General features: G+C 44.9%; 1 protein-coding gene across 1 annotated transcript in view; it reads left to right on the top strand.

The window, feature by feature from the left end:
- The window catches only part of AOPEP (aminopeptidase O (putative)), a 1805484-nt gene that overhangs the window by 1731325 nt on the left and 46885 nt on the right, over positions 1 to 27274 (top strand). Inside the window, exon 15 of the mRNA XM_069625709.1 lies at positions 18038 to 18124. Within this exon, the coding sequence (XP_069481810.1) occupies positions 18038 to 18124 (87 nt within the window). The remainder of the gene's footprint in view (positions 1 to 18037; positions 18125 to 27274) is intronic.

Genomic DNA, 27274 nt, shown 5'->3' with positions numbered 1-27274 from the left:
GACCCTGGTGCATGTGCGAGGGTACCTCAAGGGGTTCGGTCCCCCATTTCATGATGGAGGTCCTGGAGCAGTGCAGGGAGGGTCCCCCTCTGCAACACAAGGAGTGGGCGGCATGGGACAGCTTCACAGTATGATAGAGTGATGATAATGGTAGCTGGACTATCAGTGAGATGTAATGGAATAGAATAGAAATGTCTGCAATATAGTTACTGAGCATTTCATGACAACACAGCCACTGACGGAACTCTGCTACTTGGTCATAATTTGGAGACAGCTGGCAAATACAGCAAGTACAAGAAGGCCTGGCAAATCCCTCTCCAGTGCCTACACAAAAGGGAAAAAAAATAGTTGGCTTTGTCAAGGTTTGCTTCTCCTGCAGTCAACCCACACATGCTTACTTCTTATGCATAAACCCAGCTACAATTGCACTCTATATATTCGGGATCATAAAAGTGTATCTATAACCGGACGTCATATTCCATGCTTGATAAAACAGAATACGCCTTGTTCAATAATACATTTATCACAACTAGTAAGATGACCATTCCCAAAACCCTAACTGAAAGGAGTTTTGCAAATATAATACTAGTTTTCACCTTCACTGGACCCTCCTCTATCGTGTACATCCCAAAACCCCTCTATTTCACACCATATCCCTCACTAGCATACCATATGCCCAGGTTTTGACCTCTATGCCCAATTTTTTCAGTAGAACATGCTCCGCATTTGTGTTATTTACTATGCCCAAATGTACAACCCAATACTGACTTCCTTTGCACTCACACATTCCCCTCATTTAAATCATAAGATTTTAAAAATGTTCCTCATTTGTGTTATCACATGTGCCCTCATTAGCTCTTTTACATCCTAAAATGAAACTCTATTCACCAAAATGTATGCATGCTATGTGTTCCTAGGAGGCAGTAGAAATGTTTGCTTTAAACAGGAAGCAGATGAAGGGACATACCAATTGGAGGCATTTTTATTTCACCACGATTTTTAGAAATTGAGGGACAAATGCAAAGCAAGAGCCTCTTGCTTTGTATCTGTGCCTCAATTTCTAAAAATCGTTTTGGGTTGGGTGTTCTTCTACATCTGAGCACAGGGTGCCCAGATGTAGAAGTACACCCAACCCAAAACGGATGGAGGCACGAATGCAATGCAAGAGGGGTGCACAGATGTACAAATACATCTTGCTTTGCATCTGTGCCTCCATTTCTAAAAATCGTTTTTTACCCGGGCCGCCAGAGAGACACAGTATGGATGGAACAAAGGGCCATACTGCGTCTTCTCTATGGCCCGGGGACGGGGGGGTGAGGGGGTCAGCCCAGACTTCATTCTGCCGGCGGGTGCCCGGGCCCTGGAGCACCCGCGTACTCGGCGCCCTCTGTGCCTCAGCGGGTGCTCGCAGCACAGTCCGGCGGGCCACTGGACCAGCGACCCCTTACTACAGCTCCTGTGGCCAAGGGTACTTTAGGAATGCATGCAAGTGCTGTACCATACATGAATAATTGCTAATGTTTCTTTCAGAAAACCAAAGCAAGAGAACGTGTTTTGTTATTAAGAAAAGAAAGAGGAATCTATACCTTGGGGGGTTAGAGGTTTCACCCATTGCTAGTGGTAAAGACGTGTCTAGTCAGACACGTGCCTGCACCGCGGGCTCATCTCTGTGAAACTATAGAGGAGGCTGCCGAGCGTGGCAGCGCATTACAGTTGTCACACGATAAGTGCCTGTTGACAGCTATACGTTTGTGGAAAGGGAAGTGGCTGCTGATGGTTTCATCAGTCAGGCCCATCACCGTGAAAATGCAGGCACCGTAGAGCATGGTCATCGAGCAGAGCTGTCCACGAGGCTGCACATTCTCAAATATGCCAAGTTGAGGTGCAAGGTTATTTATTTTCGACTAACTAAGTGTGTTTAAGCAAGAAGGTCATGACTGTGTTACATAATCCTGGATGAGCGTGTTCCGTACGTTTTTGGTTCCATCCAAATGGCTCCCGTGAAACCCTTGCTGATGTTATGATATGATATTTATAATGTGCTTAAACCCAGAAGTTTCTAGCGCGGACCCGGGGTTCAAACCTTTGTTGCTCCGTGTCGTCTCGCTTCCAATGCGAGCACGTTGCCGCTGAGCTATCCTCCTGGAAAAATGTGTATTGCTGAACATTATAGGTCAACGTAAAGTGCCTTTGGGTGGGATGGAGGCTGTGTAGGCGAAGGCAGGTGCTTTATCACAAAGCAGTCGTTCATATTGCAGAGTCCCGCTGTGACCCTTTAACTGATTCGGGGCATGGGTAGGCGTAGAGTGAAGTTCTTCTGTTTCCATGATGCAGAAGAAGGTTCAAGCAATGTCTGTGAAGACGGGCAAAACTTAAAATGTTTCATTGCTTGTTTTACCTTTCAGTAGTGGGATAGCATTCTCATTGCTCAGGTGGTCTCTACGTTGGGGATCTTGTAACGTCTTATCAACCCATTAATTTCCTACTTCTAAGGTCCCCTGCAGAGCAGTCATTTCTAAGGCAGTATCTATCATTAGACAACCCATCACATTGCTGTGCATATGACAGGGTGGCACCGTTTTCTGCTTAAAAGAACATATTTTCAAATCCTGACTACGCCCTCAGCAATATCAGTGGCATTCTGTTATTTCCTTTTTCCCTGTGTGCTTGAGTGAATGAGGTCACTGAGAGATTGTTGAGCGAGTGGTATCTACTCTTCTGTCAAGCTGTGGCCGCAGCAAGATCCTGGCTACTTGGAAGCCGATCTAAGACCCTGTAAGGCTACACATAAGCTCAGTGTTCCTAAATTCTCTGATCCAGGCACTACAGGTCAACTTTCTACAGTGTATGGACTACACTACCATTCCCAGGACTGACACGAGGGAATATTTAGCACAGCTACTTCCTTTGGACGATAATATCCACGGACAGACCTACTCCATACGTCTCTCCTGATGAAGGCCACCACAATAACAAGCTCTAATCAAGCCCCCTGTGGCCGAAACTCTACAGTGTCGATTACGTGTGACACAACTGTCTAAATCCCGTTTTGTATGTTTCTATATAGTGTTGTGTACACCGTTTGTTAGATATACCCGAACTAAATAGCAGCCTCGGGCAGCACTCACATGAGTTATTTCTCACCCACTCATTGTACTCACTTTTGCCATTTGCTAGGGAATCTTTTCCTCTACACTCTTGAGGATGGTACACAGTTGTACTCCCCTTTGTTTGTAAAAAACCTGTCCGTGTCACTTTCGTGCTTATCGAAAGTAATGTAAATATTAAAAACTGTTTTGAGATTGAAATAAATGTGTCCAAAACTGTTTAACTGTATGAGGGTCTCACATCCTGATTCTTTTTGATATTCATATACCAATCTACATGATGCCTGGAAGATCCATCATTGCAACACATGCATAACCTCTGAGGACGATTGTCAGAAACATCTCTGATCATTTTGGAGCCATTTTCCCCTCTTAAACTATGACAATACTATGGAAGACAGGCTGTACATGAGCAGCGCTGGGTTTGTTTTCGTTTTTTGGTATGTACCCAATCATAAGCTATAGGGACCCAGGGTTTGCAGGCAGCGTTGTGTGCAGAATAGTGAGAGTGATGCAGTACCATTCACAGAAGCACGCAATGCAATAGGTTAGTGGCTTTAGCACTTACTTCAAAGGGAGAAGCATCTAGGATTTCAATGAGTCCCTTTGATATTGAGGGCTGCCACATGGGTGCCACTGAAGGCTAAGGATGTAAACAGCAGTATGAGAGTTGGTTTGGGCTGCCTACGGTCTCCATGCAGCTCCGGCTTGCTTCGAGCCTGCCCTCCACATGCAAAGGTAGCGTGCCTACTCACAGAAATGCACCTCAGAATGCAGTGCCATACTGAGGAAAGGGTTTCTGTGTTACACAGCTTGGGATTTCACTGACTCTCTTAACACAACATTTTAGATCATATGAACAACAAGCATTAAAGCCAGTAGTTTTGCCTTTGCTTTGGATTGCAGTCTAGTGTACATGCCGGGAGGATGCGATTGTATTCCTTGTTTTCTTCTTTATTGAAGGGGTAATGGCGAATCATTCAATTTATTGGGGTATTTTCGAGAACATTGTAATGACGGTGGTCCTGTTCAGGGTATTTGACTAGAGAACATGTTTGCCTGTTGAAAAGCCAAAACTGCTTGCTTTGTCGAAGCTTCTATTCTTAGATTGAATTTTTAAAAAGGTAAGCAAGAAAATAAAAAAATATGAAAACAACCCAACCTGCCTGCCAAAACTTCCTGGGAGCGTTTGCTTAATTTTCTCAGTTGCCAGAGACGAGATTCAAGCCTTGAACATTGTCTGCCAGGACTGACACCCATTAGCCAGGTCCGCCTATGCGAGGGGCTTCCCGCGCTTAATGTTCTGATTGAGTAGCGGACAACACGCACCAAATTTGACAAAGAACACTGCCATGATTCCACTCTCAGTGGAAGCTATCTCATTTAGATAACCACATGCGGCCCGTCGCTGCCCCAAAAGGCCATGATGTAATGGTGTAGGGTCATCATACAAATCCGCCTGTCTCCCATGCAGCTGGAGCGCGTCTTCAATTGGCCCTTTGTCATTTTGTCCATTGTAATCGGTGGTATCTGCTGCATAGAAGGAACGGAACTGGGCCGCTGTTGTTGAGCGGAGCGATACTGGAGTATCATCCAGGCCACGAGGCATAAAGAATGCAGCAAGAATGTGAAACGGACCCGTAAGCATTCATCGCTTGCTAATGATTTTAATAAGTAGGTCATCTCCGCTCCACGAACCCCGCACATTGCCTTTTAAAATATAAAATTGCTGATGGGTGACTAGCTCCTGTAGCCTTTAAAAGTTCGGGCTTTCGGCTTCGTTTGGTTGCAGTGTTCGCACGCCAGACCCCATCTGGGGTCACCCCGCATATGATGAGTGTGCATTACCCGCACTCACAAGCGGGCACATGTTCTTGTAAGCTATTTTTCACAACATAAGCCATCCACAATGAAAGTGCATACTGTTATACAGAAGTTATTTATTTATTTGCTTATGGCGTGAACCTAGCTCAAGTGCAGTGAAGCGCTTTACAACAGAAGGGTGCCGGAATTGGGCCTGGCATTTTATATAGTAGTGAAGCACTTTTGGTGGAGGCAGAGAGGGATTTTTATTCGTCCGGATTTTGTGTTCCGCACATAGATTTTCATTTTGATTTTTGGTTATACTTAGCATGTTTGTATTCATGTTGTATTTGTTTTTGTGTTTATTGACGAAGGCATAATTCTGTCAACAGGAACATTGTACAAAAGGTCTAAACAGCACATCCATTTCGGGATGCTTTACAGTGCAAGAAGGAGAGTGGAGGGACATAGGCTTGAAACATCAGATTGATTGGGGAAGGGGCAGCGTTGACTGGGGGGGGGGGGATGATGCTTTGCCGGGCAGGAGTGCCTCTCTATGGCAGGAAGAAGGGAGTCCCAGCGGTGAGGGGCGAGTAGAGAGAAGGAGCGGGAGGCAGGGCCCGGGCAATAACCGAGTTTAAGGAGGTCTTGGGATAGCAGCGTGCGAGGAGGAGGTTACAGAGTTAGACAGCAGGAGAGGGAGGCAGCCCATGAATGGGTTTAAAGACCATGAGAACGATTTCAAAGAGGATACGGGATTGCATGGAAAGCCACCCAGTATAATGTCATTGTGACAGCCGTGGACTGGCCGACAGGGAATTCTGGAAGTTTCCTGGTGGGCCTCTTCCCCATGGGTCTATTTTGTGTCTGTACCCCGGGTTTCTGCTCCTATCCCTCCTCTGTCACCAATAGTACTTTTATTGAGTTGGGCAAAGCGATAGGACCTGCCGAGAGGAGGCTGGATTAACAGCCCAGTCTGCTGAGGACCTGTGTGGCTCCGGGATTTAGTGCAATGCCGATTAGTTGCCTTTGTGCAGTGCCGTGTCCCACCACCGTTCTACATTCGAAGAAAGCCGCACACTCTCGTGTTCTGCAGCAGTAACTTGCGACACCCACACCGGCATTAGCTTAAAATTCCAAAACTGCACGTTGCCACAACGCAGGGGGAATAGCAGGGTCTTTCTGCACGAACCGTGCATCTGTCAGTAGCCCGTGGAGAGAGGGTAATGGCAAATTGTGCATTTTAGTGCAGGTCGAAGCGCCGCAGTGAGTCTGTGTATTTGTGTTTTTCTGTGAAAATAATCAGTTTGTGTTTTGATATTATATTTTCTCAAGGCCTTTCATTGGCACCCGTCAATAATGCCTTCACACAAGTTCAAGGCCAGGTTAAAAAGCCCTCTACGGGTCCGATATTGTGGGTGCTGTGCCCCCATCAGGTGTCGATGGACCCTCTTCCGTGACTCTGAACACAGGTAGCAAACGGCCTCTTTATTTCGGAGGACAGATAAGGCGGAAAGCGTCTTGTTGGACGTGCGGCCTGCCAAAGCACTTTAACAACGATATCTTTATACAGCTTAAGGATGGCTTAAAAACTACAGGAGCCACAATGAGGTCCATGAGGCAGACACTTTCTTAATTTAAAACAAATAGAAAGGAGTTTGTCTTTCAACCCAAAAATAATGTCAACAAAAATCATTATATATTGTGTATTTTAATCCATGAACAATAATTTGAAGTGGGTGCAGGCTGTCTGTGGGCAACCAACATGCAGCAGCGACTTTTGAAAACGCACTTTTAAAAATTGTTGTCGCAAAGGTATTTAGAGGATGTGTGTTACATAGAATTACTCATAAGTAGGAACCAGAGTATTCGGACAGAATGGGAAAGAAAGAGATTGAAAATAAAGCCCAGTAATGAGACCAGGAGTGCTTGTGCAGGCTACATCTTGTGTGTGCATGCCACTCTGCTTGTCTGTCTGTGTAGCGATTGGAGTTAATTATTCAGTTATTGGGTTTTCGCCCTCTAGTGCGGGCAGAACATCAATTTGCAAGCAGAGAAATGGAGGATTCCGCAGCCCCAGATTACCGCTTTCGTGGCAATTGTCTTGTTGGTAAGTAGAAAACGAAGAGACCACTTCCATTTTGACCATTGCCAGAAAAGCTGATTACGCTAAAGTGCCCTCCTTTGTGCAGGCAGTAAATGCAAGCTGAAACATAAGGAGCTTTTATAATGCACTTAACCGCTTCCCTCAGGGCTGACGCTGACTGAGTAATGGGATATAAAATATTAGTCTGCTCATTGTGTATAATTGTGGGAGCTTTGACGCAGGGTAAGGTGACACTTGCCAAATATCAAAGGGAAGATCCTGCTGTGCTCATAAGGTCTGGCGCCGCGGCTTTGTTTATCAGAATCCCTGACAACAAAAAACAAATATAGGGCCTAGCGCTTGCAGCACAAAGTGGATTGTTCCTTAAGTCTTTCGTCAATGATACATTTGGAATGTCACCTCCACACGCATCTGAATTACTTCATGGGGTGATTGTTCTTGTTTTATTGCTCACTTAAAGCTTAATAAAAAAAAAATGAAAAAAAGCATTCTTTAGTTTTCAGTATATAAGTAACCCCATTTGTATGGCACAGTCCAGTAAGCACATGGAATAGGATGCTGTCGCGCCAATAGGTATACTAATAAGCTGTGGCGAGGCCTTGGGGGTGTGACAGGTAGCCCGGAGATAACATGGCGAATGGCTAAAAGAATGGGGTTCGCAAGCCTGAGTTCATAAACGAGAAAAACCTTGGGATGGGGTTATGGTAGAGATTGTGCATTACAATATTCAAGAAAGATCAAAGCTTATGTTCAGTTAAGTTACAGGAAGCCGAGAGCAAAATAGGTTGTTTGACTCCACCATTGGTAGCGTCTATTTGATACACTGGTATAGACCTGAAAGCCAGATCTAAATTATTATATATTTTATTGCTTATAACGTAAACCTAGCTCAAGGTCAGCAGCACGCTTTACGACAGGATTGTGCCAAAATTGGGTTTGACTGTTTATACCGTAACACAGTGTACTGTTGGTGGAGGGAGTGAGGGATTCGTATTCGTCCAGCAGGTATTGTTGAAATAGCTGCGTTTTTTGCACAATTGGAAGATGGTAGGAGCATTTCTATTGAGTTCCAGATGTTTGGGGCATGGCAGGACAGAGACTGCTTGCAAATTTTCTCTTTGTGGATTAGCTCTGACTCCTACCTTCTTGATAGTTTTTCTACGTGAGGTGCGAGAGCCTCCAGTGCTGTGGAGTTTAGCCGCAAAGTATGTTGGTTTTCCGTTTGAGACTGCTTTGTAGATGATTATAAATAACCTATCATTCTGAATGCTACCAGGGCCAGATTTGGATGGACTCATAAACGCCTGCTTGCCCCGCATACAAACAGGTTTGACGGAGGTGGCCGGGGCCGAACTTGGACAAGGTTCTGAATGTGAGTGGGCGTCATGTGTGGAAGGGACTGTGAGTGTCAGACTGTCCTAGATCTGGATGGAGGTGCGGAGATGCTCGCGCACCCTCCTGGAGAGAGTATGGAAGTTTAGCGCCTCGCTTCCAGACAGCAATGCCAATTAACCAATCCACAAACAATTTCACCCCTCTGCATACACCTCTCAAGCTACAACCAAACACAACCACAAGCCTATCACACAACAATCCACACAAACTTCACTACACTGCAACAACAAAACAAACCAAACATAGACTTGCACAACAGCACACGACGACTACGGTCCGCAAAAAAAAACAAAGCCCAGCCAACTGAGTTATCCAGGTTGAGGCTGCCAACAGCACATCACTGCTCTCTTGCACTTTTCCAGCTTATTCCGACTAACTCGGCCACCTTCCCTTTTTCAGAGCCGCAAGAGCGCCAGGGGACCCATCCGGTGGTGATAGTGTGTGGTACAAATATCCTTTAACATTAACATCATATCATGATGTTTGCAGTTTTCAATATGATCCTGATCGAGAGAGGGAGCCAGTGAAGCTTGCGCAATGTTGGAGAGATACAGTGTAATTTGCAGGCACCTAACATGAGGTGGGCTGCAGCATGGAGTGCTGCTTTGAGGAGGGCCAGGTGTGCAGCTGGTAGCCGAGTAAGCAGGCATTTCCCTCATCTATTTTTTTTTGGCTGATGTTATCAACCATTCAAATATATAAATACACATGAGTTTTATACATTTTCATAATTACATATTTTTTCCACAATACCAACAGTTTAGCTACATTCACATTTTTTTAAAAAGAGAAATAAAGAACATGTAAGACTATAACAACCATCATGAAAAGAAGAAGCAAGACATACATTAAGATACCATAACTTATAAATTCCGTTTCGAATATATATCATCTACAAATCATTCCCCAGCTTTTATGTCATTGAACAAAGAACCACTTCATCATAAAGAAGAAACTATACTCTTTAGTGGCTATTTTGTGATTTGGGGAATATATGATCCAAAAATTGGATTATCGCAATACGCACACCCAATCTCGTGTTTGTAGTAAGCCAAAACCATAATTCATCAGAGTCCATTTGGAGATACTTAGCAGATATTTCCTTGAGTATCATATTTCTCTCATTCTTTAGTTCTGGACACAATACAATACAATGTTGCAATGTTTCTCGTTCTCCTATATTTTTGCAAAATCGGCAGTAATTTTGTTCCACTGGTAGCAATTTCCTTCTCACGATAACATCTCTCGTTGGCCATAAATTTAGCCTAAATCGCAAAATTTGCGATTTTATATATGGGGAAGGACACTTAGTTAAATACTCAGCCAATACACCATTTTATTTATGTCCAGATAATTTCGAATCGAAATCCCTGTACTTCATACAACAGTCTCAGTTCAAAATCCAATCATATTGGAACATTTTAAACTTGGCCCTGACAGGATTTTGCAACTATTGATCTAATCCAACAGCTGCTGCAGCTAGGGCATCTAAGGTATAGTTGAGCCATGCTTTAGAGAACACATGTTTACCACTTGTTAGATATCGAGCAATCGGGCCCAAAATATTCGGTTCATTAAAACCCAAAAGGGCTTTTCGCAGGAAGGTACACATTTTCCACTGAACTTGTGCATGAAGTGAAATTAGACCCAGTTCTAATTTTATCATTGGCAATGGAGTACAATTTGGAAGATTTAGTGTTTGTTTCCAGAACCGATTCAATTTTATCCCACCAGCGCTGGCCCTTTGGCATAATCACTTACGATCCATATATCAGAATTGGGATTACCTTTTGCGAGGAGAATACCACAGTGTGTTTGATTGAACATTTAGGACATTTCCACATTAGTATCTTTGCTTGTGAAATTAGGGACTGCAATTTACTTTTTAATTCTATCTTTGATGTCCAAGAATTCATTGTATCACAAATTATAGTGCCAAGATACTTCTATTGAGAGACTCTGACAAGTTCTGCATTATGTGATAACGAGGGCTTGGACACCATACGGAATTCATTTGGGGGAATTAAGGGTTTGGTTTTGCAGTGTGTGTGGAGCTGTAGCCATGCAGTATGAGCCTTTTTGCCTGTGCACCCAATATAGTTGTATGACCTATTAGATCCCAATCCCAATGCATGGGCTCTGCTCTGTCCTGTGGAAAGACTGGACGCTGAGCTTTTCGAGTTGTTAACTTGGGCCAGGTTAGGGAAGTAAGTTCATAGTCTAGATGGCATTTGCCTGATCACCCGAGAATCTCTTACCAGCCGCCTGCTAATTTCCTTTATCATCTGAGTGTAGTAAATTGAACTTGTCTATTAGTACCACACAGTTTTGTCTCTTGGAACAGGAAATTTTGTGTGGGTTGTCTAGCTTTTGACCGTTTCGAGTGCATAGCATGAAACCAGTGATAACTGTCCCCTCCCAAATATTTCTCGTTCTAGTTGTCATACCCCCATGGCACCTGTAAGCCCCATAGTTGATGGGAGTTTCTCCAAATCTTCAAGAGGTGCTGTGTTCTGGTCTGTGATGGGTGTTCCAGGAGCTGGTCAGGGTCTGGCAAATTACCTCCAAAAGCCTTGCCTGCTTCTGGAATGCACACAACCTTGAAGGATGATGAACAACCCGTGAGTGCTTTCAGTACCAGACCTCACCTTTTCTCATGGCATTCTCCAGGTTGATGGTGCACTCTCTGACAACAGGAGGATGTTCAGCGGTAACACGCTCGCCTTGGACACAAGATGACACGGAGCAACACAGGTTCGGTCCCTTGGTCCGCGATTAGAAACCTGTTGGTATTAAGCGTGTTATAAATAACCAATTACAATTACCCTGGCTCTGAGAAAAAAGGATGCTTCCTGCTTTTGAGTCTGAGTTTTTTTAGTCTCGACTCAACTTCCTCACACAGCTCCCTTTTCAAGTACCGTCCCTGGACCAGTTGCCTTAAAGTTCGGTTGTGGTACCCTTAATTTCTCTTGAATTTCTTTCTTGGTATTAAAATATGCTACATATTAACCTTTTTTGGGGAATAAGGAATTTCTCTGGAACTCTGCCTCCAGATGCTTAAGCGGAGTGAAGATTCAGTTAACATCCCATCCCATTGGCTGTGTTCTGCGTACGCAAGGGGATGGTTGGGTAAGAATGGAGGTGGCCCCATTGACTGTCCCCTGGCTGGATGGTTTGGCAAACCTTTTTCAGTTTTTCAAGCAAAATTGATTCTTTACATAGGTTAAACCACTGCTTTAGTGCAACCAAACAAGAATCGGGGCATTCTTACATGCACTTCCTGCCAAATGGCTTGCTATGGTCAAGTGGTTATTCACAACCTGGTTGCTTCAAGCATGGCCTTTGCCATCTCTGTCTCTTCTCCTTTACACTCTTCCAGCCCTTCTTCCACAAGTTGGAAAAAAGGAGGAGCCAAGTTCAGGATACGGTAAGATTTCTCAGTGACAGATTTCCAACTGCCTGGGGAAATCTCCCAGATATTTCAACATTTTAGGAGCTCCAGCAATGGAGTCTGTCATGAAAGTCAGTAGGCTTAGCAGTCTTACTTTCAGACAGTGCTCCGTGTTTAAAAATAATGCCGAAAAACTGCACACATGAATTTCTGTTGGAACTGTTGTGGGTTGTAATCAAAGGCCCCAAACCAACAGATCTGAAGGTCCATGTGTAAAAGGCCTACCTGTCATTACCAAAGGAAAAGCAGCATTTTAATTTTGAAAGGAAGAAGAAATTCAAAGGTCCCTTTCACATGAAAAACAGGAGATTTAAACACTGACACAAAAACGCGTCTGCTTATGTGTTTGCAAGTTAAAGCAAGGCATGAGAAAAATGTCCCCCTGCCAACACAAAGATGTCAGGGTAAAGACATGGCGTGTTTGTTGACAAAAAGTAATGTAGATTATGCTTCAGATGCTAAATACCAGCAAAACATTTGAAAAGAAAAGCCAGCTAGGTTAAAATGAAACGTTCCTGTAGGCATATTTAGACAATGCAGGTGTTTTTCTGCAAGGGAACTCCAGAGAAGGCTAAAACAAAAATGTGATCCAAGTGCAGATTGGAAAAGCACATCAAGTTATTGGATGAGAAATATAATGCAGCATTTTTGCCAAAACTGCCACCCATCAAAAGGTGGGGCACTTTGACACTTCAGACTCACTTTTCAGAAGGAAAACGAACACCGGATAAATAAAAGTGGGTTAATGACTGAAAGAAACAGCACTGTACATTAAGCAAAAAAGCAAATATGACCCTGAAAACACACCGTATGTCAAGGAATCTATGCTGATGTTAGAAAATGCAATATGGGAGTCAATTTCAGCCTAGGACAAATGGTGGGGCTCTGGGTAAAATTCACAAAGAACTCCCCCCCCCCCCACTGCAAGCCTGGCTTTTACATCCCTATGCTGTTTACAACTGCAATAAGGTGTGGCTGCTAAGAGGTGTTGAAACAGGCTTTGCCTAGAGTTGGTGTCTTTGAAAGGGCCGTTCTGAGCAGGTCAAAGGCTGTAGCTCGTGCATCCCAGGCATTTACAATTTCAGGCAACCAACTTCAAATAGACTAATAACACGCTGACCAAGAGAGACAGATGACTTGGAGGAAGGGAAGCTCATATTTGCACAAATGAAGATTCTCTTTGTTTGAAAGGACTATTGTAACTTCAGCCTTTTTCTCAGCAACCATAAGCCATACTTTCTTGATTGACATGTCATTTTTTAGATAATTTCCTGGTGATTTTGGTGATATAAATGCATCCACCTAGGACTCAAGGCACTTTAATGTCCATCTAAAATGGGTTTCTGGCTGATCTGAAAATGTTCCAAATTGAGAGTTGGTGAACGGGTGGAGGGTAAAATTAGGAATATGGATAATAAATTGCATTGAGTATGGTTTTTGTAATAACGGCAGAAAATTGCCAGACAGCCGTGCAACATGGTGCTTGCAACATGGTGCAGACCTGGCTGATGTTTTATTAAATTCCCCCCAATTAGTTGAATCAGAAAACATATATATTACGGCAGTTACTAGTAAATCACAAAGGTTTTGATACATAACTAGTGTTGCCAACAATTTGACATGAGAACAAATGGCGATTACAAATTTGAATTGCCATATGTTTGCTCCAGACTCCTAAACCAATCCTTAGAAATGGGCTGGAGTTGGGAGGAGAGAGAAGGGTAACTGTCCAATCCTATTTGCGAGAACTCTTGCAGGGTACTTCCCCAAGATTGTAAGCTTGATGGTGTCATTGCTGCTTATAAAGTGGAATGTTCTATGAGGAAGAGGGAGAGCTGCTCAAGCTTATCATCTGACAGCCGCAAGGAAACACAAAAAAGAGATTTTGCAGGGATTGCCTCTGGGTGGAGCTGTCTATTTCTGGGAACGCCTACAAGCTGACTGGGTCCTATGGTAAAGCACTGGGGGCCATCCTTAAGAGTGGAGTGATCAGACCCCTGCCCTATCTCCCAAGAGGTGCCTGAAAGGCTGTTTGCTGTCCTGAACACTTTAAACAGAGGCTTTCTATGTAAGTAGAACTGAGTCCTGGGAGACCAAAAGGTGGGGGAGTCTGCTTGCCTTAAGTCCTCCCCCTTAATAGTGGCCGGGGGGACTGTGTAGATCCTTAGCCTAATTAACAAAACATATTAATTTAATGAATTCCCCTTGGCTGAACACCAAAATTAGAAATTAACAAAGCTCATTCCCGTCTTGCGTTGAAAACGATAGACTGTAGTTTAATTGGGTGATACTATTTGTCCAGTTGACCCCAACTTCTTTAGGAAGAGTGGTGTCTTTGTCCCTAAACTAAAAAAATCCCTAAACTGACAGCTTCCCCAACACAGGCCTTTATGTGGAGGGTGGGTATGAAATTCCCAAATTCTCCAATCATCCCAATTTCTACTGCCAGCTTTCCCAACACATGCCTTTAAGTGGAGAGAGGTCTGAAATCCAAATTTCTTCAATTAACCTAATTTTTCTGTCGACTTCCGAGACACAGACCAAAGTATAAAGCAAATGTGTGGGTGAAATAATAATTGCCATTTGCGTTTGCACATATTTGTAAAACTAGCAGGAAAATCAAAATTGCTCAGCATTGCATAAGTAATTGTTTTCCTTTTGTTTATTGATCACTTTAATTATTTCTTAAAGTGAAATTTATAGAAGGAAAAGTATTGTAATTTGTGTTTTTCCTAACCCATTGGTGTGATTCACTTGTGTAACAAGAAGTTAATTGTGAACCACAAAGAAGGTGCTGTGTGTAGGTTGGTGTGATTTCTATTACCTATAATTAAAATAAACACAAATACATTTGCCTGGCCTGGTTCTTGGCTCACAGTGGGCATGAGGTGGGGGCGGATTTGTGTGACTCTGAGTCTTCAGTAAGGCCAGCGCTAAAAAACCTAAGCGAGTATTGCAGGCCTCCTTGATTGGGGGTTGGGAAGGAACTCCCTAGGTTAAGGGTGGTCTCACTATAAAACAACCCTGTCTACAGAAAAACCCTGCAGTCGCCATGTAGTTTATCAACATTGCAGTAACAGATAACATCTGCATGGCAGCAAACGGCCTGCTGAAGTCTAAAGAATACATGTTTGTGTAGTCTTAGGGTCTGGTGGCAGATTAATAACTAAATAAAAGCTTTGCCTGATTTTGACATGGTGACTCTGAGCCTATACAGTTATAAAGGCCAAACACATTCGGTGTCATTTTATTGTAAGCTTGGTGGACAGTGACTGATTCCTGAAGGATCATATATAAAAAAAAGAATGAAATAATTCTTTATCCCAAAATACTGAATTTCAAAACCCTCAATATACCATATATATATATATATATATATATATATATATATATATATATATATATATATATATATATATATATATATATATATATATATATATATATATTGTGTGTGGGGGGGGTGTATGTTAAAATAAAAAGGTTGTGAGGTATTGGGGTCTCCCCCTGCCTATATATGGGGTAAAAGGGGTAAAAGACCTTTTTTTCACAGTGATCACATAGATTCATTCCTTACAGGGCCTTGTGTGTATTTAGTTGTCTGGGCTAATTTTCACTCAAAACAACCACTTAGGTTCAATCTAGGAAATCCTCCTTTGATCCCCCTCAGAAGGCATGTCACCTTCTCCAGGGAACACGAAATTCCATCTGGGCCAGCTGGGAACCAGTGCATCAAAGGCAACCCTGGAAATGCAACAGGCTGCTCCAGATTACTGGATAATTTTTCATGTAGGCAGACAGAGGAAGGCATGGCGTTAGAGTAGCCCAGGAGAGGACTTTCCAGAGGAGAAGTGTTCCACCATCTTGGGATTTTGTAGTGCTCACAAACGTCATGTGCCCAACCCCATTACCTGCAGATAGAGCACTCTGGGTATGACATCATAAGGCAAAGCACTCTAGTTATGGCATCATGGATTGGCCGTTTGGAATGGTACAATCCGCTGCAACATTTTTCCTATATATGAGTGTGCCAGGGGAGACCCTCCCCGTAATAGATAAATCTTTGGACACTTGAAGAAGGATTCATCTGGAACTGGTTCAGAGTGTAGTCTGCTCCAAAGTCCTCTGCCATAAAACAGGATTTCCAAGGACGAGGCAAGCCCTTACTGTAAACATCCCAAGGGGCTATTTAGGGTGGTAGCTGGCTGGACAAGGCCTACAGCTGATGCCACTGCAACCCAGCAACCTTCTCACTGGAGATGCCGTAAACCCTACAGGTGCTTTCTAAAATCATCCTGGCTTGGTAGTGCAAAAGAAAGCGATAACCTTGCCCCTGAAGACCCTGCACAGGGGACCATCCTCAACCAAAGAACTCAGGTTGTGGCCCCTGGCACTCCCTGCATCTCTGCACTGCTTCAACACCATCCAAATTGCCTGCTGCAAGGTAACCTCCAATCCATCACAGTGGTTTGCTTAACGCCAAAGCTCTGCCCTCTCCATCCAAGACACACTGGGCCTCATTACGAGTCCGGCGGTAACTGCGGCGGTAAAACCGCCTGGTTACCACCGGACTCGTATAACCATTCCGCCTCCGTGATTCCCGAAATTACTGGGGCATTACAACCCCGGTTTTCCAGGAATCACGGAGGCGGAATGGTGTTAATCCCAATTCCCATTGAGTCCTATATGACTCAATGGGAATGGAGATCATGGAAACACAGGCAGCATCTCGTAATGCTGCCGGTGTTTCCTCGTCTGCCTGCAGGCGGGCAGTGTTAAACCCGCCAGGTCAGACATGGCGGGAACATCACCTCCCGCCTGCAGGAGTCGGGATCAGGCGGTCCGGAAACAACGGTGGCGGCGGGTTTACCGCCACCATTATTTCCGGACCGCCTGAGTTATAATGAGGCCCACTCTGTCTTCTAGCAACCCCAGGTTTACACCTTTCGACCCCAAGCTGTCGCTGCTGCAGTACAATGGCACCGTCCGTGTTGAGCCAGATTAGTGTGCTCACCACCAATGGCAAGTCTTTGCTTCTCCACATCTGAAGCCACATCGCTGCCTGCCATTTCCTGGCATATCTGACCGGCAAGCCACTGTTCAGCCACACTGCATCCTTGGACACTGTTGATGCTGCTCGCCAACTCTGCCCTGGCTCTGTGCTCAGACACCTAGTTTAATTCTACAAAGCAAGAATAATGTTACTGATACTGTTTGCGGTGCGGGGACACCCCCGCAGGTGACCCGAAAAAAAAAAATAATGAATAGCACCCTGCGGCGCCGGTTCCTGATCACGGAAGTGAAAGGGAACTGGTATTGCAGGGACCAGACCAGCGAGACGGAAAGAAAGGTAAGTAGAGGTTTGGGGGTGCGAACGGGTGTTGGGTGGATGCAAGTGGGGGTGAGGGTTTCTATAGATTTAGGTTTGTTTTACCTTGAAAGACCGAATGGGAAATGTACGAACAGTTTTTCATTACGCACATTTGTCATTCGGTAATTTCCATCTCAAACTTTTCAGTCGTGGTAAAACAACCCCCATATCCAGGCATCTGGGCACTTGCATAGACACAAATGAAACCAACATAGTAACGAGACACGAGCAACCAGGGCCCTAGTACTTAAGACTAAATTGGGGGAGCTGCTATTAGCAGAAGAGGTATGTCTTCAAGGTTTTCCTGAAGCAGTTCCAATCAGAGATTCCTCTGATGGATGGCGGGAGGGAATTCCAGAAAATGGGAGCCAGTATAGTATACTGTATAGTATAGTGATCGGGGTGTTGTGGAGGACACCCGAGCAGCCTTTTATTTTGGGTCAGGTCAGCTGCAGGGGTGTCCTACACCACCACATAGATACTACAAAATGCCCTACACAAACATTTAGTCAGTAGGGCATTTAGTAGGTCTATTTTCGGTAATTTGGTGGTGTAGATTATTTGGATTTGGTCATTTTGACCGAATCCGATGCCTGCAGGTTTTTCGGCACTATAGAAGTAAATAAATAAATAAATGTTCATGAAGTATATGTGTACTTGTTCTTTGTGACAAGTGTCATGTTTAATACAACTGCAAGAAGTCTATTGTATATTTATGGCAGGATGCCACTTGTTTAAAGGTAGTGGAAGAGGCGACATGGGTTTCCTGTTTGAGTAATATGTTGTTTTCTGTTTATCCAAAGGTCAGACATCGGTGGTGTGAGCTTGTTGTGAAACACAAATATACAGCAGCATATGGAGATCTAGAAACCTTCCTGCGAGAAGATCAGGTGAGTCACATCCATCTATTTAAAACATGTTTTATTTTTGTGTTTTTCCCTGGGACATATGCAGGTCTAACAGAAGGCTCTCCTCAAGTTCCCTCGAGTGTATTTTGAGGTCAGCTACAGGTAGCTTATAACACAGTGCACGGTGCCGCTCACCTGAATACACGAAGGGCCTCCTCTCGCCCACTGTTTCAACATCTGGTACATTTGACTAGAGTCATCCAAATACATGGAATGGCTCTGTATGCCTAGCCACCAGCTACATTTTATACGAAACAAATGAACGAATACGCAAAACAAGCAAGTGTAATCGGTCACATATTTAATGTAGTGCCCTCTTCTCTAGGACGGGGTGCATCAATGCCCTCCTCAGCCCGCTCTTGGGTGTGGGCCCTTTCCTACTGGCAGATTTAGCGTGTAATGGGAATGTAGGGGTTTTACATCTGTTTTTAATGCAGTATTCCAGTTTGAGGCAGAAGTATTCTCCTGGCCTTAAAGATACCCAAGGAAGATGCAGGAACCACTCCAGGTATTGTAGAAAAGGAATGCTTCTTTATTCCGTCTTAGTTGCAGATGTAGGAGAGAGGTAACGAGCATCCTTCTAGTTTCTCAGTCTCTCTTAGTGTCCCAGGAACCCTCAGCCCACACCATTCTACTTGCATTATACCATTCCAGTACCTCACAGCTCACTAACATAAACAAAACAGAGTGAGCAATCTTCATATTTAGCATTTCTTTTCATTTTTGAACTTTTATCTTGAAAGTATCCCCCTTCAATCAAGTGAATTATGCACGGAGTGTAGTTTGTTTTTTGATTAAATGCAAAAAGCTGAAAGGTAGCAGAATTCCACCTCCCAGAGTCAGTGAGTTAAGCTATGCCAATAATATTAGGTTGCTTTCTGGGGTCTCCATTGACAGCTGAATGTGGCCCTGCACCTCCTTCCCCAACTCAGCTGTGGCCTTCCATTGTGTCCAGCCATCAAAGGATTAGTTGCTGCATTGCTTTTGTGGTTGCCTTCCACCACCTGGGTCAATGTAGCAGTGCACAGGGCAGCCGAGAGAAGGTGCTTTATAGGGTGGCAGTATTATCTATGTTCTGCCTACGTGGCATGACGTCCTCCCAAGGTACTTCTGATCCCAGGTCTGTAGCGGATTGTTAAAACTTTCACAAGGAACCAGATGTTCCTTTCTTAGCTATGAGTGAGTCCTCTAGCAGGCTGAGCAAACTCTGGAGCTGTGGAACTCTTTCTCGATAACAACCTTTCCCATAGCTGCTGTCTGGCTCTTTCGCACTGGCCCGCTGCGCACTCTGAATTGCCGGCAACTGTGGTACCCTCGTATCTTCAAAGCTTTTATAGAGAATACTAAAATGTAATAATAGTTTCACCCGGGTCCAATATCCTGAGCTATACACTGCACCTGTTCCCTCCCTGCCCCCTTCTCACACACACACAAATGCAACAGTGAGAAAAAGTGCAGTATCCTTGTTTTTTGGAGGCCCGTGCTTCCTCCACACCTGCACTCTACATGCGCTGCACCTTTGTTCAGCTGACTCCGTCTTTGAATTCAAGGGGCAGAAAGCAAAGGTTCATGCTGTCCGCACTTTAACAACTCCTCTCAGGTAAATACATTGCCTGTTTACCAAGTACCAATAGCTTTTGTCACATCCACCAGCGCTAGCACTACACCATGGTGTACCTTGCGTGCATTCTATTCAAATGCTGACAAGACAGGATGTGTGATGAGGTTTAAGGCCTCCAGGGACCACCCATGCTGCGTCAAACTAGCCGTTCCATTTTATTTTGTCTGCTTTAGTTAAACAAATATGGTACCATACAATAGTTACCTTTCGCGCCTCTGTTCAGAAAATTAAAAGCTTGAAGCAAACATAATTACAAACAAAAGCTTTTAATTTTGGAACTTGAGAACAAATGAACTGAGCTCCTTCTGTGGAGCAACGAGGAGCACCAGGCTTTACAGGGTGGATCCCACTCTGTTTTTCTTTTGATGCTATGTTTTTGTGGCCCATATTCCTGACCATAATTTCATATTCTTCAAGCACTTGTGAAAATGGCTCATGGCGAAAAACTCAAAATCTCTCTGAAGGAACAGCGATGGGAGCAGATGAGGGAGGGACGAAGGGGGAGAGGATAGGGAAGCTGTTCAGGTTTTAAATCAGCATTGCTATGAGTCAGCCTTCGGTATCACCGATGACCATACACGTGGTATTCAGAGACCGCCTTCTTACCAGTCCTGTGCCCTTGATTTGTATTTTTTTAACGCGGTTTTAAAGTCAAAGATTGCTAATAAACTCAGAGCAGCTGCCTAAAGGGCAGGCTGGTCCTTGGCCTCGCTCCCCCTTATATTCATGCCACGTGACAGCTCATAGAATGGATCACCAAAAGGTGAAATGTTTGTATGCTCCTTGAAAATGTTTAACCCTTTCATTATCAAGAGCTTTCATTTTTCCCAAAACATCAATATTTCAAACAGAATACTGCTAGGAATTAACACAGAACGGGGTAGGCCTGAGGGAAGCAGGATTTGCACACTCAATATGGAGGGGCAGGTGTACGCAGACGACCCTGTTATTAATATCTTCCCTCCCTTACCTCCCACCCGTCTTTCCCGGCTGATCTTCCATAGGGAGAGGCATAGGGCCTAATTCACATATTCATTTTATAATGGCAAAACCCCATTGCAAAAAGCTCTGTGAATTAGGCCCAGAGGGTCACATTTAGAGGTAAGGAAAATGAGCTCAACCATGTGGCTACATTATTACCGCAAATGTTTCTGCATTTCCCCAATAAAACAATATTTCTGCATTCAGAGGGCTGTACTTGATGGTAAAGGCCCGTAGCCCAAGTTTATAAACATGGGTAGTGGGTTGTTGCCAAACATTTTGTTCTGACAAATTGGCTTTGTATTCTAGCACCGTGGGCCAAACACCCACAGTACTGAAGAACAGTATTTTGAGCAAAGCAATGGGCCAGTGTGAGCGCACGCCTATTTGTTTCACAGAAGTACTAAAAACTACATACAAGGTGTCGGCCAACAATATGGTTGGCAATAATTCAGGCTGAGCCCGCCTTCTATTTCCACGGTGGCAGGATGATGGTAGTGTACACTCTGAGGAGGCGACCGTGCATGAAAAGGTGCACTGGTTAGTGGGGTCCACATGTGAGAGAGGCGGGCCGAGGATGGCATGCAGGGAAGGGAGATTAGGAAACGAAGGACAGCGCAAGGAGGCACCAGTAAAAAAGGTAGAACGTGTGCTTGAATGCGTGAATTCCCTCATTTATCTAGCATCATTCTACAGAGTGCTAATCATTAATATGGTGTGAAATGGGGTGATAATGTGTTCTGACTGAACTTTGACTATACCCCACCTGCCCGCGGCCCATGCTAGGAGAGATATTGGGCCTCATTGCAAGTTTGGCCGTAGCCTTGCCGATAAAACCTTCAGACTGCCGCCCAACTTGCAGATTTTTCCAGCGCCTGGCAATGGGGAAATATAGGGTTATTACAACCCTGGCAGACCCTGTATTTCCCCATTGCCAGGCACCGGAATGCATTACTCCCCATTCCCATTTGAGCCCCATAGGGCTCAATGGAAATGGGGAGGTTGGATGCACCGGCACCATTCGTGAACGGCATCCAACATGCTCTGCTCGCGGGTGCCGTAACGCCCGCCAGGTCAGACCTGGTGGGCAGGAAGGCACCCGCGAGCCGAAATCGTAGTTGGCCGGTCCGGTAACAATGGTACCGGCAAGCTTACCGGGCGCCGTTGTTACCGGACCGGCAAACTTGTAATGAGGCCCATTGTATAGATTCAACCAGTGCCTGCCGAGGGGAGAGGAGGAAAGTGATTCTTGCCTTTAATATTTAGATAACTGATTTTTAAGTCTGCCTCTCGCCGATTCAGGATGTGGCAAAGCCTGCTAACTCTCACTCTGTCGTTTTGTTGTTTCTGCAACATGTTTTGTATCTCCTGTAAATATACGTCCTGGACTGAAGCAGCATCTCGCCACCCTTTTTTCTGCCACAGCCTTCTGTTGAGATCCTTGCCGAGCTGCGTGCCCTTTAATGTCCTTGGTGCGCATGCCCAGTGCCATTGTCCTCCTGCCTGCAGCACAGTATAATTGAGTCTCCCTGGACAGGATGCTGATCCGCCATCAGAAGGGAAACAGCAGTGTTGATCACGAAGGGAACCAAAGGATGTAACAGAGGCGCCCTTGTTTTTTTCTTTTCTTTTGATTTCCTTATTCACAGGACCTTGACTCAGAGCAGGGATACATTAATGTATTTATATGCTGCCCTTTTGCCGGAAGGCTTCCAGGCACTGGATCAATTTAAGTTAATCTATGACACGCACCAAAAAAAGAAAGCTGGCAGGAGGCCACGGGGGCCAGCAAGCATGATGTACACCAAGAGATCAGTAATGCAGAAGAGAAAAGTTAGAACAAAAGAAATACGATCAAGGATAAAGGGAAGCAGAGCACTCGAAAAGACTGAGAAAAGTGAGAAAGATAAGAAGGCATGAAAAAATACTTCATTCACAGCTAGGCGATACATGCTTTAGAGACGGGCAGCTATTAACAGTGATAAGGAGGCAATGACACATTTCCACTGTTTTACTCCATGTAAAAATGGGTTATAGAAAGGTATACAGAAGACAAATAAAGGAGCCCGCTTAGGGTACTAGTGTCCAATGTCGTGGTCCTGTATGGTGTCTGACTGTAACCGTTTGCAAACTGGCAGACTTCGTGCATGCAGAAAAATGACAACCTCCGGGAACAATCATTCTGTTTACGCTCCAACAATTTACATTTGGAGAGCCTAGAAGGACTTAATTTACCAAGATCTTCTGGCAACTCTTGGTGCCATAGGCGAGAGCCATGCTTTTGCATCTTTTAGGGAAATGAGGCACCAACGCTCACCCCACTCGGGCACATTCAGTGCCTTCCCTTTCTCCCTACCTTGTCACTTATGCCATTGGAACGAGAATATGAGTTACGTCTGGTCTGTGATCAACTCTTGTGTCTACCTCTTTTCAGCAAGTGATGGCTGTCATAAAAGGAAAAGCTATTTTACTGCTAAACCCAATTTATATCTGTGCTAATAAAGGCTACTGCCGCCAGGGTGTTTTGCCATCTGTTGCGTGTAAGATTTTCGTAGGGAATTGCTTTTTTGCATTCTCTGAACTTTGTTTAATGTTTGCACTGTTACTATATTGGGAGTTTTTCATGAGCAGTGACCTTTGCTCCTTTGTATCATCACGTACAGCTGCTAATCTCCTATAAAGACTTTTCCTGCTGGGTGGTGATTCATATTGAATTTTATTTGATGTGTATTTCATTGTTATTCCTTTTTTTCAATTATAGACCCTTTTATCTGGCTTCTTGTATGCATTTGTGGCCCTTCGCGCTTACATTCTAGTCCTCCTTCTAGACTTGAGGAGCATCACTCTTGGCAAGAGAAGGGCACATTTTGCATGTCATTTGAAAATTCATTGGTAAGCATGGGCACGAAATTGCCGACCAAGTCCCCCAACTCAACCGTCGTTCTGAAGATTGAGGAGTTAAAATAAAGAAATGTCATTGCTCGTTTATCACTCGGACATCAAACCTCAAGATTAGTACTGGAAACTATCTATTTACAAGTAGAAACTTTTTTGCAGGTTTGAAAATTTGTAAAGAAGGAGTAATTTGCTAGTTGACTTAGTTTGTTAAGGATTTGCTGAGAACAACGCTGACTGTCATGCCCCTGCTGTTCTATGGACTATACAGCCAGCCGCAGCCCCCCCCCCCTCGATCCTCCACTTAAAGCACCTCCTGCTATGTTCCTGTTTTTGCTATTTCTAATGGCTGCCTCATCTATGATATATTCTTACCCCCAGTTTAGCTGATCTTCTGAAATGTTCCCACCAGCAGGGTGTGTGACACGGCTCCCCCCAACACTGCTACACGGTCCCCCACCGGACATGACATCAGGGCCAGTGTGTGTATACATAGAGATGCCACTCCCAATGACCTCAATTCCCGTTTGGTTCAGGAACACCACTACTCAGTCTTGTGAAAATGCCTGCTCCCACAAAGCCCCCAAGGTTAAAGCCCTGCTTTGATTGCGTTTGACAAATGTTTGTTTCCTACCCCAACAGGATCTGTCTATACTCTTTGGGAAAGGAACATGACCCCCAGAACTGGTTTGTGTCAGTCGATGCATCAACAGGCTCTCCACGAACGAATGGCAAGCCCTTCACCTTTTTCCATAAGAAAAATACAAGAGATCTCGTTTGAGGTCGTAGGGCTCAGAGTGGAGGTCTGAAGACCAGTTCCCAAACAAAAATGAGAAGTACTGAAAGAGGTCATGTTCTCTTCTTCCTCTTCAAATAAGGAGTCACGACTCCAATTACTCACAGGAAGCAGCCAGCCTGTACCGTTTCCCCCCCAGTCCTCCACCCCGGAGGAATGGGGTCTCTCAGGCTGAAGATGATTGACATCTTCGCCAAGGCCCTGGCATGTTCGGTTCGGCTCAGGCGGTGCCAACAGGGCCCACTGTGCTTGGACAAGCCGGCAGGGACTCTGGCAAAAGACTGCGACCGCATGCCTGGTTGCTCTGCCCCAGCCCCTATGTGTGAGGACCGTCCCTGTGTCGACACGCTCTGCACTCGGGGGTCAAGCGGTGGGCACTGGCCCCCACTGACTTGACACTAAATAAAACCAATTTATCTCACATGCTACTATTAGTTGTAGATCACCTCTAACTTGATGCTGTTTCCAGTGGGGGCATTTATGTCAAAAACAGGTAAAATGTTCGATGAGGAGGGTGACCCTATCCCTTTTGAAATGGAACCCCTGAGCCTTCAAGAATTCAGGGACATCTCATAGAGCATCTGTTGGGAGGGAGAGGGACTGTTGGAGCTGCTTCCAACTTGCAGGGGCCAGTGATCTGGATACATCCACAGAGTTGGACATTCTACCGACGCCGACTCTGGGAAAGCCCCAGGCCTCAGTCCAATGGCTGATTGGTGGAGACACTTAAGATTTGTAGTTGAAGGTGGGTGGACAGCACCTCTTAAACAAAGTAAACGGTTAGAAATGTTTATAATCATAGGCTATATGCACAGTAATGGTGCTAACCATTGTCCACACTACACGTATGTGGAATAAGTCAAACCGAGAGTTAAACAAATAGACAGTCCATCAGTTCTGGTTGCACACATTCGCAACTAAACGTAGCCGATCTTTTGACCCCCCCGGTCATATTTAGAAAGATGCTATGAGTCACAGAACACAGACACAGAGCTAGCCCTGACTAAGGACCCATGGTTTGAAATGCATTGGCATAATGTTCATCTGCCCCTGTGTTAATTGGATTGCTTAATCCGAAATTAAGAGACCAATAAAGAAAGAAGTGACTCAGAACCACGTCTCTGTATTTACATTTCTTGAATGAAAATTGGCAAACATCAGCATTTAGTTGTGAATGTGTGCAACTAGAACTGATGGACACACTAAAATTGTCAGCCCCTTCCAGGCTGATAGTTCAATTTGAACTTATGGATATCCTGGATGAGGGTTTTCGGAAAGAGACCGTACAGCCCTTCAACCCAGGAGTTGAGGATCCGGTACTGAAAGCCGGGGAAAAGCCTCAGTGCATTTCTGAAGTTGACAGAGACTTGGCTAAGAAACACTGCCCAGCTCTTCAGACCTGGCCTTTCTGTCTGCCCACGCATCTCTGGAGAGCTTAGTGCTTCACGCTGTGACTGCCAATCTGAAAGCACCCACATTTCCTTTGCTGCCTCTAGATAGAGAAGGCAAGAAGTTGGGTGCATGGGCAAAAATGTTTTCTCCTTGGGTAGTCTTGCCCTTAGAGCGATAAATGCCTCCTGTGCCCTGGCTACATTTTCTTTTGGCCTTTGGTCATCAGTGTTTGGGGTGGTTGAACACCTACACAAAGAGGATGAGAGAAGGCTTTGAGGCGCTGATCCAAGATGGCACAGTGGCATCTTGTTAGATATTGCAGTCAGGACTGGACACAGCTGACTCTGTGGGACTGGCGATGGCTAGCTATGGGAAGAGTGGTGAGGAGGCCCTCCTGTGTGGGGATATCAGATTTGTATAGGGCATGCAGGCAAAGCTCATAGATATGCCTTTTGACAGGCAAAACCTCTTTGAGGCTAAGGTTGATATCTCTTTACAAAGGTTCCAGTCGTCTAAGGCCACTGCAAATACTCTGGGTCTGTCAGTGCAACAGCCCTTGGAAGTACAGGACTTTGGCACTCTAACTCATATGCCCACCCTGGAAGAGGTGAATCACCATTGGGCAAACGGCAGCCTTGCTGTTTTCCCAGAGGTAGGGACTGAGAAGAACCCAGGAATCAAATCTCCACCTTCGCTGTACCCTTTGCCACACCAGGTGCAAAACCATGTGACTGGTGCTTCCTTCATCAGTCCTCAGTGGGATGGAGAATGTCCCGGTATGTCTCTTAATTGTGTTGCGCTACGTCAGATGCTTGGGCCTGGCAGGTTGTTCACTGGGAATGCTGTCTCACTTACACTCAATGCCCTCCAGACCATCCTCCTTCTAGCCCTATATTGACTCCGAACCCCTCCCCTTTTGGAGGGAGTTTGTCAGCCTATGGCAAAGGTCACGAACAAACTGATACGGCACTGAGAAGGAGGCAGAATCTGGTATTCTGTTTACTTTCGGGTCCCAAAGGAGGACAGGGGCTTGTACCCCATCCTGCATCTGAGGCTACTGAATTTGCACAGACAAAGTCAAGCTGGTAAATCTGGCCCATATCCTCAAAGCTTTTGAATCGACAGGACCGTTGGCGTCACTGGATCTTCAGGATGCCCACTTCCATGTGCCTTTTCAGATCAAGCACAGGCAATACCTTAGATTGGTTTGGGCATTTTCTACTGCCAAGTCCTGCCATTCGGTATATTTTCGGCATTTAGGGTTTTCACCAAGCAGCTGGCAGTGGTCACGGCTCACCTCATTAGGGAAAGCATTCATGTCTTTTCCTACCTGGATGACTTGCCTATTGCACAGCCTGGGCTTCTCACTGAACTTCAAGAAGTCTCCAGTTTGGCCATCCCAGTCCCTCTAATTTGTCAGGTGGTCTTGGACACTTGCGTGGGCAGA

The sequence above is a fragment of the Ambystoma mexicanum genome, chromosome 6p (assembly GCF_040938575.1).
Source record: "Ambystoma mexicanum isolate Mex_15411 chromosome 6p, UKY_AmexF1_1, whole genome shotgun sequence".
Lineage (NCBI taxonomy): Eukaryota > Metazoa > Chordata > Amphibia > Caudata > Ambystomatidae > Ambystoma > Ambystoma mexicanum.
This window is presented reverse-complemented; position numbering and strand designations above follow the sequence as displayed.